At 32.1% G+C, this 20,618-nt stretch overlaps 1 protein-coding gene across 1 annotated transcript in view; it reads right to left on the bottom strand.

Annotated features, from left to right (window-relative positions):
* Positions 1–20,618, bottom strand: part of LOC118191671 (DNA topoisomerase 1-like) — a 36,570-nt gene that overhangs the window by 834 nt on the left and 15,118 nt on the right. The window contains exons 6-10 of the mRNA XM_085817823.1: positions 15,259–15,504; positions 11,698–11,809; positions 7,590–7,717; positions 5,063–5,151; positions 2,992–3,141 (exon numbers count right to left, since the gene is read on the bottom strand). Coding sequence (XP_085673949.1) covers positions 2,992–3,141; positions 5,063–5,151; positions 7,590–7,717; positions 11,698–11,809; positions 15,259–15,504 — 725 coding nt within the window. The remainder of the gene's footprint in view (positions 1–2,991; positions 3,142–5,062; positions 5,152–7,589; positions 7,718–11,697; positions 11,810–15,258; positions 15,505–20,618) is intronic.

Raw genomic sequence — 20,618 nt, 5'->3', positions numbered from 1 at the left:
CAAGAATATTATTTCAATTTAGATGAGAGCTAATTTCATATATTACACTTTTCTTAGCAGTTCATTAAAATAAAACCGCTAAACATAATAAAAATGGGAAGAACCAGTTTAGAGTTCTTAACCTTTTCTTATTATTACAAGATTATTTCTTGTAGCGCCATTTCGCTGTTAATTTATCGATAAAACATAATTTCATCTCGTGATTCTTCGAGGAAAATTTTCTATCATGAAAGATGCTTTTTCTTTGGAAGAATTCTGTCCTTGGGCATTTTCTAAATTGTAAAATCCAAAGCGCTAACAAAAAGGAATTAAAAATTAAACCAGTATTTCAGTGGCGGCTTCAAAATATAGAACTATCTAAATTTACTGGATTCGATCTGCTGGGTATAACAGCCGGGTAGAATGAAAACAATTATGTGCCAGTTGAAAGAGTTCCAGTATTTATTCAGACTCAGCCTCTAGCCTTCAGGCAATCCAAGGCACATGCAGTAAAGATCTATTTGTCAGGGCCATACAAAAACTCTTAATAAGAACACCAAAATAGGCTTGAACTCCAGTGGGTACCTACCCACACCGGAATACTGGGTAATGAAATTGCAGATGCAGTAGCCAAAAGAGCAGCAACTGACCCCCATGTTCACACACTTTGACTTGCCTCTCCCGGGCTTGTTCTTAAAAGCGGAGCTCGAGAGAGAATTACGGAAGCGTAGGCAACATCTGTGGGAGACAGAGACCACCGCCAAAAGAGTTTACAGAATTTTTCCAAAAGTCTGCCAGCTTCTAACGTGGCTCGCCTCAGTTTATTCAGTTTCTAACAGGGCATGGTCCCTTCATGACTTACCTGCATCGCTTCAGACGACCATTGCTCATGCGGGATGGCAGGAGATACGGACCACTATGCATTCGTTTGCAGAGACACTGCCGAACATCATCTTAGGCAGCCAATAGCGGACCACATTCATGCATGTGCCGAAGCTACTTCGAAAAACCGCTATGCATTGAAACGCATATGCGATTGCGTAAATATTGCACGCAAAATCTCAGACAGGCTGGAGTAACTCTCAGCTGACATCCTCGTCACCAGTACAGCCCCCCGTATGCTCTGTAATTGTAGTAAATTTATTTAATCTTAAGATAAATTTTCTGTTTTTTTTTTTTTTTTTTCTGTTTATACTTATCTCCTTGAACTGTAAACCCTGAATTGTGAACCTTGAATTATGTATTTTGCCTTATTTTATGTATTATTTTTACTGTTTTGCCATATTTGCTATTTTGCGTTTTAGTATTTTACTTTTTAGTATTATTAGTATTGCTTGCACCTTTCTTCCATTACAGCACTATCGTCTCGCCCAGCATTTGTTTGCACCACCGCCAGCACTCGTTTTGAGCACACTGTGTACCAAAGTGGATTATGTGGACCAAGTTAATTCCGTCAGCGGGGCTATCTGACCGATATGCTAACTGCCTCAGTGGATCGGCTGCCTCGCTGTCGGTGGAAAGAAAGAAAGTTGAAAGAGTAGAAAAACTTTAAAAATTTTATTTTTTGACCAGAATCTGCAAGAAATAAAAGTTCTAAGTAGTTAAATAAGACAATGTTGATAAAAGCTATTTCAGCGTTTTTAAAAAATGTCCAACTTTTATTAAGGAAAAGATATAGTCTCAGAAACTAAGTTTCAACAATAGAAAATGATAGAAATGTTATTGTATGAGGGATGTATATCACTTGTCGAAATCGTAATCTTAAGTTTATTGATAGTGAAAGTATCAGTATAAAAATGTTTATTTCAAAACTAAATTTGAAATCATTAGTACATAAACTTGTCATCCAAAATAATTTTAATTCTGTCAAGATAATGGCTATATTATTTGGATTTGAAATTCTGGTTGCTGTTTATTTGTGTTGAAATACTCAAACCACTTGCTCAGGTTCAGATTTAAACACAAATAAAATTTCGGACACAAACTGTCCCTTTAACATAGTATTTAAATTAATGGAAAAAATAAGAAATAATAAAAAAGTCTATCTAAATCTATGTCAGAAAGATTAAATCCCATTTTAAATGCTAAGGGTAATCGAATGAAAGCAGATAAATGATACAAATTACAATTTTTGGGGGGTTTCCAATCCTATAACAGTAAGTATTTGATCACTTTTATAACATAATTTTTCTCTCTCAAAAGAGAAAATGACTTTTGTATTCAATATTTTTTTTCTTTTAGAAAAATATTTAATCTAAAAAAACTAGGTAAACACATATTAAAAAAAAAACACTATGTTTTACATTCAGCTTGTAGGGTCCAGTGAATGAACTTCTGTCACTGGAATAGCATGAAACTACACAGGAGAAGGGTTAAAGTACCATTTATTAACTCTTTAAAATTTACAATGCGTCAACTCGACGCTAACAAACTTCGCCTCTGCTTGGGCGGTAACTGAAAGTCAGATAATTGAAACTAAAAGCTGAAATATTAACAAGTAATAAAACTAGCCTACAGGGCTCAGCAAGATCTCGTAACTTAAACCCCCTTTGAAGCTAGTGGCAGCAAAGTAATGAAATTAAGCCACTTGAAGCCGCAATAAGCAAACGTACCTACAGCAGAGACTCTCTAAGCCTAACTCCCTTTTCTAGGCTAGAAACTAACTCTCTCTTCTCCTACCGAAACTCAGTTCTCGAGGCGAAGTTTGTTAGCGTCGAGTTGACGCATTGTAAATTTTAAAGAGTTAATAAAGGGTACTTTAACCCTTCTCCTGTGTAGTTTCATGCTATTCCAGTATACAGACAGAAGTTCATTCACTGGACTCTACAAAATTTATGTATTTTAAAATTTTTATACTGTTTTCGGAAAAGAAAGCATCCGATTACTGTATTTTCAAGCTTGTAACTTTCTTATTGATAATGAGAGTTTTTTTTAAGTTTTTTAATTTAGCTTTTCAAATTAAATAACAATTCCATAGAAATTGGAAATGTTTAAGAAAAACGGCTATCTTACCAAGCTATGCTGATTCTGGGATCAAGATAATTCAATTTCGACGTTCCTAGTGCAACATACTTGTTTAGTATATGTTTTTCTTTCTGTTCTTTTAGTTTTCTTATTTGATTTTCGCATCTTTCCATTTGCTTTATTTTTCTTTGTATTTTTCTGAATGTGATAAATAAAATTAAAATAATAATTAAAAAAACTGAAAGCTTTCAGATTTTACATTACGTTTTGTATTATTTTTTTTAACCTCAGTCTGCTCTAAAAAGCTCTCAAAATGCTCTATAAACTCAAAAATTGCTTTAAATGAAGAAAATAATTCAAGAACTGAAAAAATACATATATCATCAAAATACGAGCCTTTCTTATAAGTAAAAAAATAGTTTGGAACTGGTTTACTAAACATAATTACACTGTTTTCTGTTTAAAATTTGTACTACGGTATGGATCTCTTTCATGTCTTAAACAAGAGATTGTTGCCAACAAGCAGTTTCGAATATGAATACATTACACTTCTGAAATTTCGTTTTTATAACTTAATAAAATGAATACAAAACATTTCTTTAACATTTCACGGGTTTAATCAAATCCGCTAAAAAGTAAAATGTATTTTTCAGCTGTCATAACATTCTTGATCCTATATGATTACAATTAAAATCGCAGGACATCTAACAATGGTGGAATTTAAGTAGAAACTGTCAACATATAATGAATAGAGTGTAATAATTCTATTTATTATATCACATTTCTTAAAATTCTGTTAATGTTCTAACATAATTTCAATATGAGAGCAGCACAAAGTTATAGTTGGTCACATATGATCAAGAATATTTATGTTGGCTAAAAATGCATTTTTTCCCTTTCCCTTTTTTTATTCAAGCCGTTTAATATTAAATGATTCTTACGTAACTTATTTTAAACTTTTCAGTGCACAGAACACAGACAAGCATAGAGGAAAGAAAATCAATCTCGAACACAGGAAAACTATTCTTTTTAGTCTGCTATAAAATTACATTTAACTCATTTCAATTTCTGATTCAGAAATCTAATCTCATTATCACTAAAAATTATGGGCCTGCTAACAAACAATAATTTATTTTATCTTTTTATTTTAAAATCTACTATCCTGAGTAACGGCACGATGACTAAAATAACTGAAAATTTGGAAAAAAACCACTAAAATTCCGCAAATTACATTGAAAAAAAAGTCCTCTGTTTGGAAGTAAAGATCAGAATTCCCCAATGATTAGTTTGACCTTTAAACAAGGATCTGAAGAAAAATTAAATAATTCAAAGTATTCAGTTTCAACAAATAAAAAATATCTTTATCTACTGAATTTTGAAAAATTCCCATGGAATATTTCTTTGTCATCGCAAATACATTTGTATGAAAAATTTTAAGGAAACCGGTTCGGTAGAAGGAGATCAAGAACTATGAGTAAATTCAAAATTTGATCCAAACAAATAAAGAAGCAAACCAAACAAAAAAATTAAATTAAATAAATTTGTAAAAAGAAGACAAAAATGCCAGAATTTTGCATTTAGTGAACCGTTTGCAGCTACCGCATTTCTTATCTTTTTCTTGAAATTATGCGGCATTTGATTTACTTCGAAATTTTTCCATAAAGAAAGTTTTTCAAATATAAAAAAATTGGTGTTTTAGAGAAATTAATTAAATTTCATTACTAATTGAATATTACTTAAAATTTTTATGCTAACTGAATATTATTTTAGTTCTTTATGCTAACTGAATATTATTCATTTATTTTACTGTAAACGAAAATTATTTATAAAATCCTGTTTGCAAAAAAAAATATTTTTTAAGCTTCTGCGAATTCAGTACAGAACCTTAAATTTATAAAACCTAATACAGTTTATTGTTAGCTAAATTATCTATTGCATAAACAGAATAAGTTCTCTCGTTGAAATTTTTATAGATTAGTAATACTTAAATCCAGGTCTTTGCAATGGTTAACTGGTAATTTATGTTAATTTAACAATCTGTTACGTTTACATACATATAGTTGAATGTAGAGAATGGTTAAAATTTCAGATCACATTTACATTAAATAATTTAACTTACTTTTTTATACTTTGATTCTTCTTTCTTTTGCTTTTAAGAGTTTTAATTTCTCTTTCAAGTTTTTTCTCTTGTTTAATTTTTGCCTTTATCTGAAAGATTTAAAATAATGAATAGTAAAAATAATCACGAGCATAAATCTAGTGCAATGAAACCACTAGCGCAAATCCAGTGCAATGGAAGGTAATGTATTTTTCCCTTCTTTTAATACAACATATTCTCTACCTGGTTAATTTTTAGGTATACAGGTATAAACAGAAAAGATCATGGAAGCATAAAATTATCTTATAAAGAATCACAAAAATATTTCCCCTATAAGAAAATTTACACCGCAATCTAAAGAAATTAATCAAAAAATGTAAATAAATAAAAACGTAAAGCCACACCTATACTATTCTTAACGCTCTATCAGTGTATGTAACCTGTTATTAATCATTATTAATCACGCCGCAAGGAAAGCAATTCACTTGACTAAGAATTGTGTGAAATATCATTGAAATGGCTGTAATTGTATCAATAATGTTCGATTATGATCATTTAACATAAAATTATCTCAGAGTCTCATGTGCATAATGGATTTAATAATCTTAAACATACACACGCAAAAGTATATTCCTTTGTTCAAAATGACTGCATTTAAAAATAGTGCACCAGATCAGTAACGAATAAAAAGTAAAAAGTCTTTATTATACTATCGTAAGCTGAAGCCTTTGAGAACTGTTAGACGAAACCAGTTAAGAAATTAAGGTTTTATTTTTTGGATAAACAGCTCCTATACAAAAAGAGTGAATTATATGGATTTGAATAATAATAATGATAATAAAAGAGGGATAAAAGAAGTTATTGATTTTTACCCTTTTTTAATATAAAATGTTTTATTCAACAAATTTTATGGAGTTAGAAATATCAGCAGTATATGATATCAGTGTACGATTTGATAGATTTAGGATATTTCAAACATTTATTTGTTTCTTTATATATGACGCTTAACAATATTAACATATAATGCAGTTTTTCTATCAGGCAATTTTAAGAAATCTCCCTCACATTTTTAGTACAAAATTTTAAGTATTTTCATATTATTGCTCGTATCTATGCCAGTCTTTCAATTAAGCATTTTTATAAAGAATGATACATCTTGTTTATATATTCAGAATAAAAGTTCTCATAAAAGAGGGTAAGTTGGTTCCTGTAATAGAAATAAAAAAGGAAAGAGATGATGATTTGTTCTTTAATTGTTTGCAATGGAAAACGTAAGGGATATGTGCCTTTAAATGGATGCTTTTGTGGAGGGCGTTTTCAGGCAAACAGATTAGAATTCATGTTACACTAAATAAAGGAATAATTGAAGAATATGACATAGAAAAATATCCTACATAGAATCTTATTGGCACTAAAGAGAATTCTTTCATACCCACTTCATAATGAATTACCAGCAATGAAACAATTTTCAAAATTCGTGATAAATACACTTTGCAGACCTCAGTCAGATATTCATCAAATAAAAAAAAATCAGTTAATCCCCATATGATTTAGAAAACTGCTGCCATTAAAAAAAGCTTGGACGGGTTAAAAGACCAATACAGAAAATTAGTGCAATGGTTTTTATGGCGTGAAATATTTTTCTTCGAAAAAGATAGAACATAGTATACTTTTAAGCCCTCCAAATGCACTGAGCGTTTTCTTTGAAATTAATGCCAAACATAGATTAAATCTTGTCTGTTGTCACTTGCTCTAAACATGGTTTACATTAATATGTTTTAACATTGTTTGCATTAATATGGCTCGGCTGCTGGTTAAGTCGCTGAACACTGATAGTTTGGTTTTGAGGATCGAATCCTGGTAAACGGACAACCTGCATGGGCGCTTTCGTGGTCTTCCTCATGTGAAACGTGGATATGAGCCAGTTTCGTTTAGATTGTCCTCTACGAAGGCATCCCTCTCCGTTAGGCAGATAGCCCTCGAAAGCTTTGCCGTAATCAAACAAACCAGACCAACTAAATTCATGGTTTAAGGTTATTAAGATTCCTAACGTATGGAAATACTAAGGAGTTAAAAAGCAGTTAAAATAATTTTCTTTTATTTATTGATTAATTCCTAAAATACTTTTATTTACTGCTCATGTGAGGGATTTTCCTTCTTCCTTACATCTTACCTTCTTGGTGTAACTGAAAGCATATGCGGCTAGCAATCGAGAAGTCAAGAGCTCGAATATTGGCGAGGGCATGAAGGACTTTTCTTATTTCCTACTCCGGTAAATACCGAATCACTCTACGATCTTACATTAAAACCATACTATATTACTTATGTAAAATTTTATATGAAATCCTGTTATCCAATCTTGGGTTATCCGACGGACTTCGAAAACTTAATTCGCAATAGAAAAATTACAAGCATTACAGCTGTTAATGTTGTATTAAATGATTCTTCTTCTTCTTCTTCTTAATATTTTCAAAGTTTAGATGCTGAAATTGCAAACAAAATATTGCTTAGATTAAAAATTATAAAACAATTTATTTACAGAAAATACCTTAGAATTCAAAGTTTTGGTTCGTTTTCCGTGAGTCTTTAGAGGAGTTCTAGTATGTCCACATAATATAGCAACGTCTCTATTTGCTTCACCATACCTTTTTATTTTCTCATCCACACTCATTTTAGCTGGAAGATATAGATTCATTAATAGGATCATGGAATTTCATACTCGCATTCTTTCTGAAGCACAATTTATAATCATTAATTACCCATAGTTCCTTATATTTTGCATTCTACATATGCTTCGAGTTAAATTATGAGATAAAACGAGTCAAAAAGTCTTAAACCTTTCCCAAAATTCACTAATTTGAGTACTCTATTTAACACAGATACAGCTATTTGAAGCAATAACATCGATAATTTTTAAGAATATATAAAACCAAATTGTTTGCATTGTATCTGAGAGATAAGTGATTCTCTCAGTTTTTTTCCCCTTTTTGCCCGCCAGCGGCAGAGCGGTAAAGCCGCTGACCACCGGTAATTCGGTCCGAGGCTCGAATCCTGAAGAATGGGCCGGCTACATGGACGCTTTGTGATTTTCCCCATTTATAATGCCTCTACGAGCCGTTTTGCCTTAGAACGTCCGCCAAGAAGGCTATCCATTCCTTTAGGCAGTAGCCCTCGAGTGCTTTGCCGTATTCGAATAAGTCAAATCTTTCTTGTTTATGTAAGTTTACCCCTGTTTTGTGTTACAAGTTTTGAAATAATTAAAATACATAAAATATATATTTCCACTATAATGTAACTTCACAATTTCGAATTTTGTTTGGAAACATTTAAACATTATTTCACTGATACCGCGCCTTCTTTTAAACTGCAAGAAAAATTAAAGGTTATTTATTCAGATGTTCGTTAGTAACGATGAAAATCTTGAATTAAAGATACATTTGATTATTTTACTATGAAACATTTGCAAATGAAATATTTAAGTCGTTAATACATACATATTCTTTTCAATAACTATACTTCATGAAGTCTGAATTCCTATCGTATGGAAATACTAAGGAGTTAAAAAGCAGTTAAGATAATTTTCTTTTATTTATTGATTAATTCCTAAAATTCTTTTATTTACTGCTCATGTGAGGGATTTTCCTCCTTCCTTACATCTTACCTTCTTGGTGTAACTGAAAGCATATGCGGCTAGCAATCGAGAAGTCAAGAGCTCGAATATTGGCGAGGGCATGGAGGACTTTTCTTATTTCCTACTCCGGTAAATCCCGAATCACTCTACGATCTTACATTAAAACCATACTATATTACTTATGTAAAATTTTATATGAAATCCTGTTATCCAATCTTGGATTATCCGACGGACTTCGAAAACTTAATTCGCAATAGAAAAATTACAAGCATTACAGCTGTTACTGTCGTATTAAATGATTCTTCTTCTTCTTCAAGGTATTTTCTAACATTCATCAGAATATATTTCTTTTCTATTCTAAAATCTCTTTCTACGCGGCATTTCGTGTTTTAATGAACTTATTTTTATTTTTCAATAAAATAGCTTTACTTTCATAGGCATAGAATGAAATAAGATACTGATTTCTAAAAGCACTAATTATGTTTGCCTTTTATTCCACAAAATTTTATATAGAACCTTGTATTTTTATTCAAATTATTTATTGAATGGCGGCTCGGTTCTACTTACTGATTTTCGTACTACGTTTTATCCTACTTACATGGTTATTTTCCCACGATTCACTCCAATTTCTGTCTGAAATCGGGCACTTTAATATAGAAAAAAGCCATATTTTCCAGCTGACTCTCTAAGTTTACCTAAATTGTAGTGATTATCACCAATTTAGAAATATCAGGCATATAATTAGGTCCTCTGTTGATTATTAATCCATAATTCAGGTTTTCAATATCTGAAAGCAGGAAAGCCAAGAATGTCTTAAATCAAATATGTGTCTAAGTGTATGGCTTTTGTACTCATATACGTAAAAGCCATGTAAGACCAATCTAGCCAATGTACGTAAAAGACTTTGTGAAAGACCAATCTAGCCAATATTTTTGCAAGCTTAAAACGTTTTTTCTTTAGAAGGGGAAAATATACTAGAATAATGAGTGATAATTCTAAAAACTTTATTGGGACTAATGTACAACTAAAAAAATTGCAAAACTTGGTTGAGTGTCCGGATGAGAATTTAGCAAATTTTTATGCAACTGAAGGAATAGAGTGAAAATTTATTCCTCCCACGTCACCAAATTTCGGCGGTATTTGGGAGTCCGGGGTTAAATTATTCAAGAGTCATTTGAAGAGAGTTATTGGTAATTAGTGCTTAAATTTAGAAGAATTCTTAAATATTTTAACAGGAATTGAAGGAGTATTGAACACAAGATTTCCGATTTCAGTTGATTACAACAATTTTGAAACTTTGACCCCAGGTCACTTTTTGGTTGGTAGATCTATCACAACTTTCGCTGAATCAGATTTATTCAACTTAAATGAAAACAGACTTTCTAAATGGCAAAGAATAACTAAGTACACACAAAAAATTTGGAAATTATGGAAACGTGATTATCTTAATAATTGACAAGAACGTCACAAGTGGAAATTTTTAAAAGAAGTCGTTTTGTTGAGAACTCTTGTATTAATAAAAGATGAAAGTTTGCCTTCAACCAAATGGTTAGTGGGGAGAATAGCTGAGGTTTTCCATGGTAGGGATAATAGAATAAGACTAACTGTAAAATTGCCGAATCAAAATTTGTTAAAACGAAATGTTCGAGACTTTCTATAGAATGATTGTTTATCTCTATTATAAACACCTATTTGTTGCTAAAAATTTTTGTTGTAATGATTTGAATGTATATTCTTTAGTATTATGATTTGTTTATTGTTAAGTATTTTATTGTAGTTCCTTTATACTTATTTATTGTAATAATAGTTTTGAAATTGTTAATTTCAACGCCGGGAATGTTTCATATTAGCAGAAATGTCTGTCTGACGAAAATGTTGACGAGAAGTGCATGCAATTATTTCAAGTCTTTAGAGAAGGTGATAATTATTTACTGGTGTGTGTTAGGGAAAGTGAAACTTTTGATAATTCAGAAGATTCCTACGATGGTACGACATTCGTGTCAGACTATTAAAAAAGAATGGTTTTAACTGAAAATAATTATTATTTTTAATATGCTTCAGCACCGCATGAGGCCACTATTATTTTCTCCTTTCATAAAATATTTCAACGAATGTTATTATTATTATTTGTTTTCACAAATAAAAGCCCTTTTTATTCACATAATATTTTTTGAATTACAAATATGTGTAATTAGTCATTACAATTAAGTATAATTATTAACTTTAGTAATTAAATGCTTATAGAAATCACTATTAATTTTTATACGCATCGTATGAGTAGATTATATTTTAAAGAATATATTTTGGCTAAAATACCAACTTAAACGCCGGAAAATACGATATATTAAGGAAAATTTAAATAAAAAATGGATATCAGTTGTTTTCCACATATGAATTACTATTAATTTATTACAATTCCTTAGTGGTTATAACTATTTCTAAATAGATAGATATCAGTTTTTTTTTCATTTATGAATCACTTTCTATAGAAATCCTCTTATAATTATTTTTAAACAATATTCTTAAAAATTATTTTCTTAGCTATTCACAAACTACGAGTATATTACCACAAACTAATTATGATATTATATCCTGGGTAATTTAATTCAACAGGCATTTGTACCGAATGTATTTAAATCTACTCTTATGTTAATAAAGATATAGAAAAGTCTCTAGAAGTATTCATGAATCGATTAATAAAGCAGAAAAATATGCTTATTTGTTTAAAATTATGAAATTAACTTACTAAAAATAACTTCTAAAAATTTCATGGGACGAAATGCAGATACGAACGAGAAAATAATCCAAAGCAAGCTAAAAAATAGCCAAAGAATGTAAATTTACTTTACTTTATTTCATTAACAGACAGAAATGGTACACCCACAAACTAAATTCTAATATCACTCATAGTTTGTAGGATACATAATTACTTACACATTTAGTATAGTTAAACATAATTTGCGTGAACTGCTTACCAAGAAGTTCTTTTATACTGACGTTAAAAAAAGTAAAAGTATGTGAGTACCTTTAGTGTGTTGTAGCTTTTTTTCGAAAAGTTTTGATGAATTGTAAGTGCGGAAGACTTTAGCTGATAACCCATGCATTATAGAGTTAAGATAATCATTGACCATAGGAGGCTAAAGGGTGAAAAAAGAATAAATGCTTAAAATTTTATTACATGATTTGAATTCTGTGCTGTTATGAATAAAATTGTTAGACCACTATTTAATATCAGTATGAACAAAACAAATTTTTTTGGCATACAGAGCACCATTCTGATACTGTGTTTCCCCCCTTTTTTTTAGCTTACTATTAATCACACTGTGCGACCGAGATTGGCAAATTCATTAACTGCAAGGGGAAACATTTGTATGTAACATCTAGACATATTTCAGTATATTACTTAAAACTAAATGGCACTGGTTAATGGAGCTTGATAAGGATGTAAAGTCTAACAGAACCAGTTAGTTCAGTCTATTATTATTATCCTATTATATTATTATATATTATTATTTGTCTATTATTATTATCCTATTTTTGGCATCCATTTTTCTCTAATTTTTTTGTTTTTTCAGTTCACCATATCAAAGTTCAGTTTTCTTTAAGATGGCTTTACAAATTTTTTTGCAATTTTGTTATTAGCGTTTTGTGTGTTTACTTTATTATCAAATATCACGTTTCTTAGCAGTTATGCCACATAAAATTCCATTCAACAGCAAAACCCCCAAAATATTTACAAACAGCATATCTTAATCCCGATAGATTTACTCGCACGTGGAGATAAACATGCATCTTGAGGAATGTGTTGCAGCTGCTCTCATTAAAATTGTTGAGTTTGTTAATACGAAATTTGTTAAAGTTTTAGAAAATATGAAATAGATAATAAAAAAATTACATATTACAAATTCCGGCTTTCAGGTGTCCGTATTCTGGTGGAGGACAACGTTATTCAAAATTTGATGCCACCAGGTACCGCCGATTTTTCACAATGCGAGAAACATGCATACATTCATGCACATTCTTAATTATTTAATTTCTTTAAATAGAGTACAGGGCGATAATATTTGGTGGCAACAGCTGGAAAAGTGATATGCCGTTTATAGCGATTCAGCACAAAATGCCATTTCGAACGCATGATACAGTTGCAGTTTTTACGCTTTTTATGCTGTTAAGCAGAATATCGTCTGACCTCTATACTTACAAACACAAATTCATACAAATGTCGGCAGAGGCAGAATATATTAGAAATACACTCTTAGACGACAAAAAAAAAAAAAAAAAAAAAAAAAAAAAAGACGCACTGAGAAAATATAAAGTAAATTGGACATAAATTGATATGCATACAGGTTTCGACGGAGTATGCAAAATTTTACATTTTGGCTGCCAATGAATGAACGGTTGTCGCTACAGTGCATCTGATCTGCCCAACTGGCAGGATATTTAAGAGGAGAAATTACGATTTCAGGTCATAAATTATTCACGAATTTCATTCCGTGTACTCTGGTAGACAGTAAACTATGCCTCGCATACAGGTCCGCGAACGATATGCGCAGATGTCAGAATTTGAGAGAGGTCGTGTAGTGGACTCAAAAAAGCCGGTTGGTCTTATCGGCGAATAGCTCAGTGACTTCAGTGACCGCAAAGGCCATTCATAGACGGCTCACAGAAAGGGGGTTGAGGTCACGGCGCCCCTTGCGCTGACTACCATTGACCTGTGTATAACGTCAAGCCCGTTTGCAGTGGTGTCGGGCTCATTCGCACTGGAATGTCATTAACTGGAGTAGAATAGTCTTCAGTGATGAGTCCCTCTTTGAAATGAGCACCGATGACCAGCGAAGGCGAGTCTGGAGACGCCCCGGACAGCGGTGTGATACCAACTTGACTGTCTTCCGGCAGACAGGCCGACAACCAGAAGTTATGGTCTGGGGGTGCCATTCCATTTCATAGTAGGACCCCTTTGGTTGTCATCCGTCGCAACCTTACAGCACAGCGGCACGTCGACGAAGTTCTAAGGCCCGTTCTAAGGCTGTTGCCCTTCATGTCACGGCGCCCTGAACTTACATTTCAGCAAGATAATGCCCGCCACCACACTGCACATGTTTCTACTGCTTGCCTTAGTGCTTGCTGTATATTACCTTGGCCAGCAAGGTCGCCGGATCTCTCTCCTATTGAGCAAGTTTGGAGCATTATGGGCAGGGCCCTCCAACCACCAAGGAATGTTGACGATCTAACGACCCAGCTGGACAGAATTTGGCACGCTATTCCTCAGGAGGACATCCGCAACGTCTATCAATCGATGCCAAGCCGAATAACTGCTTGCATAAAGGCCAGAGGGGGACAAACGCGTTACTGACTTTTTCACTTTGTGAAGCTCTATCACTTCAAAAAAATCATCCAATTTTTCTCAAACTGTAATCATTTCTTTTTTCTGTACATCTAAATCACTTCTACCGATTTTCGTCCCATTGGAATAACTCCTTGGTGTGTCCTTTTTTTGTTTGTTGTTGTCTAAGAGTGTATTCAGAGCTTCCGAATATTTCCTTATTTTAGGCAATTTTAATTGTAAAATTTCATATATTCTTTCGTTAGGAGAACATCGAAATAGTTTTTATTTTATTGTATTTTAGAATTCTTCAGAGCTTTATTCTGAAGTATAATCTTTTGATAGCGTTTTTAAAGGAAATGCGAAGAAATATGTACCAATTAAAACACTATTTGTTTAAAATAGAATTTTCATTAATTTAGATTGAGAGAGAATTATTCTTTTATAACAATAAAATGATTAGGTATTACTGCATTTTGGGAATTAAAATACCTCTGGAATAAAAGATATTAAAATTTTCGTTTATTTTATGATAGCATAATAAGCATAGCTACTTCGTTAATTAATTCATATCAGACTTAGGCTCATATGTGTTACACATCAGAGACATCCAGAAATTCCCATTAGTCAGTCAGTTACCCAAATCTCCAGAACGAGCAACTCATTTAACTTGACTTCTTATGTTTAGTATCATAAATCTGAATAGATAGTAAGAAGAAATATGGTAGCTAATTTATTGTGAAAAATATAGTTGGTGATTTTGAAAAACATGAGGTAGAATATTTACTAATGAAAAACATGATGGGAAAAAGGTTTTACCACTATAAAGTGCTCAAAAGACCTTGATGGAAAAGTCGTCGAAGGATGCAAAAACCCAGTAAGCACTGAACTAAATTCGCAGTGAAAATCCAGCTAGGATCTATCTGCTTGGTACATTTCTGAGAAGAGGAAATAAAAATCCGTATCCTAACTAATGTGTTAGGAAGCACCTGAGCATCTCTATATCGCTCGAGAAGCCCTTTCGTACTATGTTGCAAATTGTTAGCAAGCTGTAATACACTTTTTCTGCAAGGTTAATTAATTATAATACTTATATCCGCTCTTAATAGAGCTATATGAGCACATAAGTTGCAGTTTTATGAAAAGTTTTAGCATTATGAAAACAGTAATTAACAAAATACACAGAGTACTAGAATTTTGCATAACTTAAGGTACTTTAAAACAGTATACTTTTACAATAAACATCACTGTAATTTAACTTACCGAAATTTCATCAAATATTTTTATTCTTGCAGACTTTCCGTATGTTAGTCTTTTTAAAGCGTTAAAGACTGATTTTTTTACTGGAATGGACCTTTTGTAAAGCATTGAATCTTTACCTCGAAACTTGAGATCGACAATATTTTTGTTTCCCTTCTTTCGTAATTTGATATGTTGTTTTCGCAAAGAACAGCAGCCCACTGTATCTGCTGTGTCTTTTTTCTTCTCATTTCCGATTCGTAACGCTAACTGAAATTTAACATAAAATATCAAATGCCAAAATTTGATATGATCGTCGAATGAAATAATTTATAACTGCAGATGCTAACATAAAGCATAAATTTGCAATTTATTATTTAATAATTTCTTGGTTTAGACCAATGGTTCTCAACCTTTTTAGAGCCATACAAAGCTTTCACCATTGCTAGATCATTCCTCTCCTCCCCTCTTTTCTAACACTCGAAAAATGCTAAATTTATAAATAAAAGGCTGATCACAATCCCCTGGTTGAGAACCCTTGTTCTAAATAAATATTGCAAGTAAGAAGAAAATAGATTCATGTCTTTAAAATCTCTGCTCAGATTGTTTGCTATAATGTTAACATAATACTTATACCATATATTTAGAAACCAGATTCTTTTAGCGGACTTGGTACAAGTTCTGTTATTTATTATCGCAAAGCACTCGAGGAAAAACGCATCTGGGGAGAGTTGCTTAGAACAGTGAAGGATTTCCTTAAGGAAACTGGCTCATAATAGCGTCATACATGTGCTAAAGTGTGAACAATCTATGCAACCAGGCCTTTGAATCACCGAGAACGGATGAAGTAAGTGTCTTATTAATTGGAAGCGTGAAATCACTCGGCCATTTCTTAACGCAAATGGTTGCACAAAGATGATAATTAAGTAAATAAACTAATGGATCAACTATTGGAGGAGATTAATATAAAATCTTGTTCATAATAATAAAAAGGGAAAGTACTAAAATTCAATTGCATGGAACTAAACACTAAATAGGGAATAGTCGTAATTCATCTGCTCGACAGCATTCATATGCTAGTCACTTTTTAATCACTTGCTTATAATAATGCTAGTCACTTGAATGAATACAAAATCAGACGTTACAAGTTAGGCTCCGAATTTACCCATATTAAGTTACAGGTACAGTAATTCATGTACTACTGTAGTGATTTCACTGACGACATACATAAAATATTGTTGTATGTGCACCTATTCACAGTAAATTTTTAATATGTGGGAAGAACTATTCCAAAAATAAAATTTGAATCACTAGTTAACATGATTTTTTTTAACATGAACTGTTAATTTTTCTGTATCTTGGTATTCGTGTTAACGAAGGCTTACTGTATTAGTATATCATAAAGGTAATAACACGAATAGATGACTTCTATACCTACCAGAATGTCAAAAACAATATGGAAATTTTCACATGAATTGAATATTTGCTTTAATACATTGATTGTATGTATATTTTAGTACTGATGACACTTTAAAATAAAGGCAATTAATAACCGAAATTACTGCGAAAAAGTCATGCTTAATTTTTGGGTAGCAAGAAGAGACCTTCGAACTTGATTACACAGAGCTATTAGTATTTTTCGGAAGTTGGGGCATTGAAAAATAAACCATGTTCTCGCTGGACTCGAGCGCGGACCTTCCAATTGTTAGCTGAACGTAATACCAGTTACACCAAGAGAGTACGCACGAGTAAAGGCAATTTCTTATACTCTGCCCCACTTAAAACACAACTGGGGAGAAAAAAATTAAATCTGGTCTGACACATCCAACTGATGATCACTTATCCACTTTATTTTACTGGAGTGCCACTGTAAGCAAATTTGGATTTTTCTAGAGCAGGAAAAGTTCGAAATCGACTATACCCTCAAGTGGATTTGAATTGCGATTCTTTCAGTGCTAGCCGGGCGTGCTACCAGTTATATCATGAGAGCACGCACTGTGGGAGAGAGAAAGGAGGATATACTTTCCTATGTTCTCTCCTTAGAGCAATCGAAGAGACGGAAGCGAGATCAAATTAGCCAAATCTACGTCGTGACGAATTATCATTCGCCATATTTTAGTTCTAGTGCATTGAAAATTTATAAATTATTTTCGGAGCCCGAAGCGTGAAAAACCAGCTATGCCCTTACTAGGATTCGAACCACGATGTTTCGACTGTTTCCCAGATGTGGTGTCAATTACATCACGAGAGCACACAAGGGAAAGGCATAATTACTTATTCTTGTATGAACTTGAATTTGAATTTAAATTTGAACATGAACTTGATTTAAATCCTAAAAATGCTATTTTTGACTGAATATAATATAATATAATAGGACTAATGAGATTAAATTTCAAAATTTACGAAAATGGAATTTGGAGCTGAAGATATATCTGTTAAGAATATATATATATATATTAGTTATTATGATATTTTCCTTGAAAAACAGTAGTTCAAAAATTTAATTATAAGATGAGCGTCAAAATCCGGTACACTCCACTTTTCTCATATGCGATAAATGTTAATATACAGCGGTAAATAAAATAATGAAATAACACATTATTAGGAAAAAAATTGCAAAATAAATCCAGTAATTTAATTCTGAAGTTTAATACCTAATATTAGAAAATTAATTACTGTAAAACATTCAAGTGAATGTGTTAGTTTGTGTTCAAGACGTATTTTGCATGCGTAATTGAGATGAAATTTCTAGTTTGCATTGATGAATTTCCGTTTTATTCCACATTTAATTTGCACAATGACAAATAATAAGAAACTTAGATTTATAAGACCATTGATTAACACACAAATTTTGATAATATGTTTTGATTGACGAATGCTTGATGAGTTAGTTCACTTCTGACATGAGATAGAAATTCAGAAAATCTTTTTTTATATATATACTAGTATTTGATGGAAAAAGGATTTTGGCCAGAAGCTGTGTCGATCATTCACCATGAAATCAATAAGCAAATTTCCTAAAGAGCTGTAAAGTACAGAGAGGAATTTCTTTTGCTTTATCTTAAGTTACTGCAATAGAAAATTCTTTCTTTGTGAAAATAAAAAGTTCTCAGATGGTTAATGTTATCTTTTCTTTCTTATCTTCTTTTTCGTGTCTGTCAGAGCGCTGTTACATATGTGGATATATGCTCTTTTGATTGCGTTCTTAGAACTCAATTAAAACGCAATGATCGTTTTAATCTACGTTCATGCTATTATGTTCTTTTAAATAAACACTATTTTGAAATCCATTTTGCAATAAATTAAATGTTACAGGATATGAGGGTTGGTCCTCATAAGTCTTTCTACTATGTATAATAATCAATAATTCGGATTAAAAATCGGTGAACTGTGAATACAGTCGTTTATTCGAGAAACTTAATTATCTCATTTATTACACATGAAAATTCAAACTCGAACTCTTGCTGCTTAAGGAGATCTTATGAGCAATATCACCGCAGACACTCCAACTTCAGTAGCAGCAAAATGGTTATCGGAAGACGCGAAAGCTAAAGCAACTTTAGGGCTTTTATTAGAAGATAACCAATATTAGAAAGTAAACGACTACTAAGAAAACATACAGTATGTTTTAGGCAATACAAAGGTAAGTCATCGCAGCAAGCAAAATTGAACTTATGAAAAGACACTGTAATTTGCAGTAAAGAAAAAATGAGGGATCACCTAATAAAAATGGTAGTTATGGATGGTCAACTATTCGTTAGGTGAGAAAACTTCTAAATCTTTATTGGTTGCATTTATTTTTAGTACTTTGTGCGATAACCTTGCTACGTTAATAACAGTTTTAGAAACTAGGTTGAACGCGATTTAAAAATAGAATTAGTTGTCATAAAAAGCAATAGATCAAACATCGTACCATGAATCTTTGCTCGGGTTGTACTAAGGAAACATGGAAGCAAACCATACAAGAAGAAATGGCATATGCTGTACAGATGAATGGTGTGTGGATATTGACAAATGCTCACGAAGATAAAACTATTATAGGATGCAGCTGTAAGTGGGTGTATAAGACTAAAAGAGACAGTGAAGAAAGTTTCTGTCGTTATAAAGCAAGAATAGTTCCTCAAGAATACCGGTAGATACGACTCTAATGAAGCATTTACTTCTATAGCTATAAGAGAATGCTTCTTATTGTAGCAAGCAAAATAAAAATGATAGTGGGATATCACGATATCCAGACAACATACTTAAATGGGAATTTAACGCATGGTCAGGCGCTAGAGTTTTTGCCGTCAGGTACAAACTCTGCATTTCCGAAATTCTGATGCCCGGTTCCTCCCTAAATTGTAAATATTTTGCTGCCCGGTAGGGCTGCATAGGTTGCACCGGCTTTAACGCCCACCCTGCGCATGATATACATGATTATCATGAAGCAACCGGCCACATTTGAAGAAGGTGGTAAAAATAAAAGTTTCAAGCTTGTAAGGAACTTTTGTAGGCTCAAACAAGAAACAAAAGAATGGAAAAAAACACTTAATGAAGTGCCTTTAAGTGAAGGATTTCAGCAATGCCATAATGATCCTTATAAACCATGCAGGATAAAGGAAGATTTGTTTATATTCCGCTGCATGTGGATGATATGGTAGTTCCAACAAGCCCAGACAATTTACTTAACAATTTTGAAAAGTAAATAAGTGAATATTTCACAATGAAAAATTACGGAAATATTCATTATTATTTAGGCATTTTATTACATTTTGCAAATGATGAATCTTCTACCTAAACCACTCATGCTATAGTAATTATATATTTTCTTTTTGCATGTTTTCATTCTAAATTTCCTAAAATTTTTATGCATTCTAAGTAAGAAAAAGAAAGAAAATAAGATATGGTCTCAAAGATTGAAATATCTTCAGCATGTTCTCTCGGCAAAGGACAAATTTTGCTTCATTTCTTTCTAGTGATTGGCTGCTGTTTATGCTGCTACGGTACAGGCGTAATTCTTTTTTTTACCAAGTCTCATTAAAGGCTCCAACATTTCTTACTTTAAAAATTAAATCCATTTGTTAGCTATAACAGGATCAGTTAAACCTGTATGACAAAAGCTATTTTCCAACAGGCCGCAATCTCCTTGCAAGCGAGATCACCCATTCATTGAAACCGAGATTAGCTGTATTTTGCAAGACATTAAGTAGTCCGTACGCTTTTTAAGGTAATATTTTCCTTAATTTCCCTAAAAATATAATAATTTGTTTTTAGCAGTTCGATTTTCTTAGCTAGTATTAAAGACAAATTATGTAACTCAGATTATCCTGATCCCTTAGTGTTTGGGTCGAAACTATCGAAACATAGACAACTATCCATCGAAAACTATTGAAACAATCCAA

This window comes from Stegodyphus dumicola, chromosome 5 (assembly GCF_044657685.1).
Source record: "Stegodyphus dumicola isolate Sdum_Otavi_A_Nest chromosome 5, ASM4465768v1".
In the NCBI taxonomy this organism is placed as follows: domain Eukaryota; kingdom Metazoa; phylum Arthropoda; class Arachnida; order Araneae; family Eresidae; genus Stegodyphus; species Stegodyphus dumicola.
The sequence above is the reverse complement of the archived record's forward strand: the minus strand, read 5'-3'. Positions and strand labels throughout refer to the sequence as shown.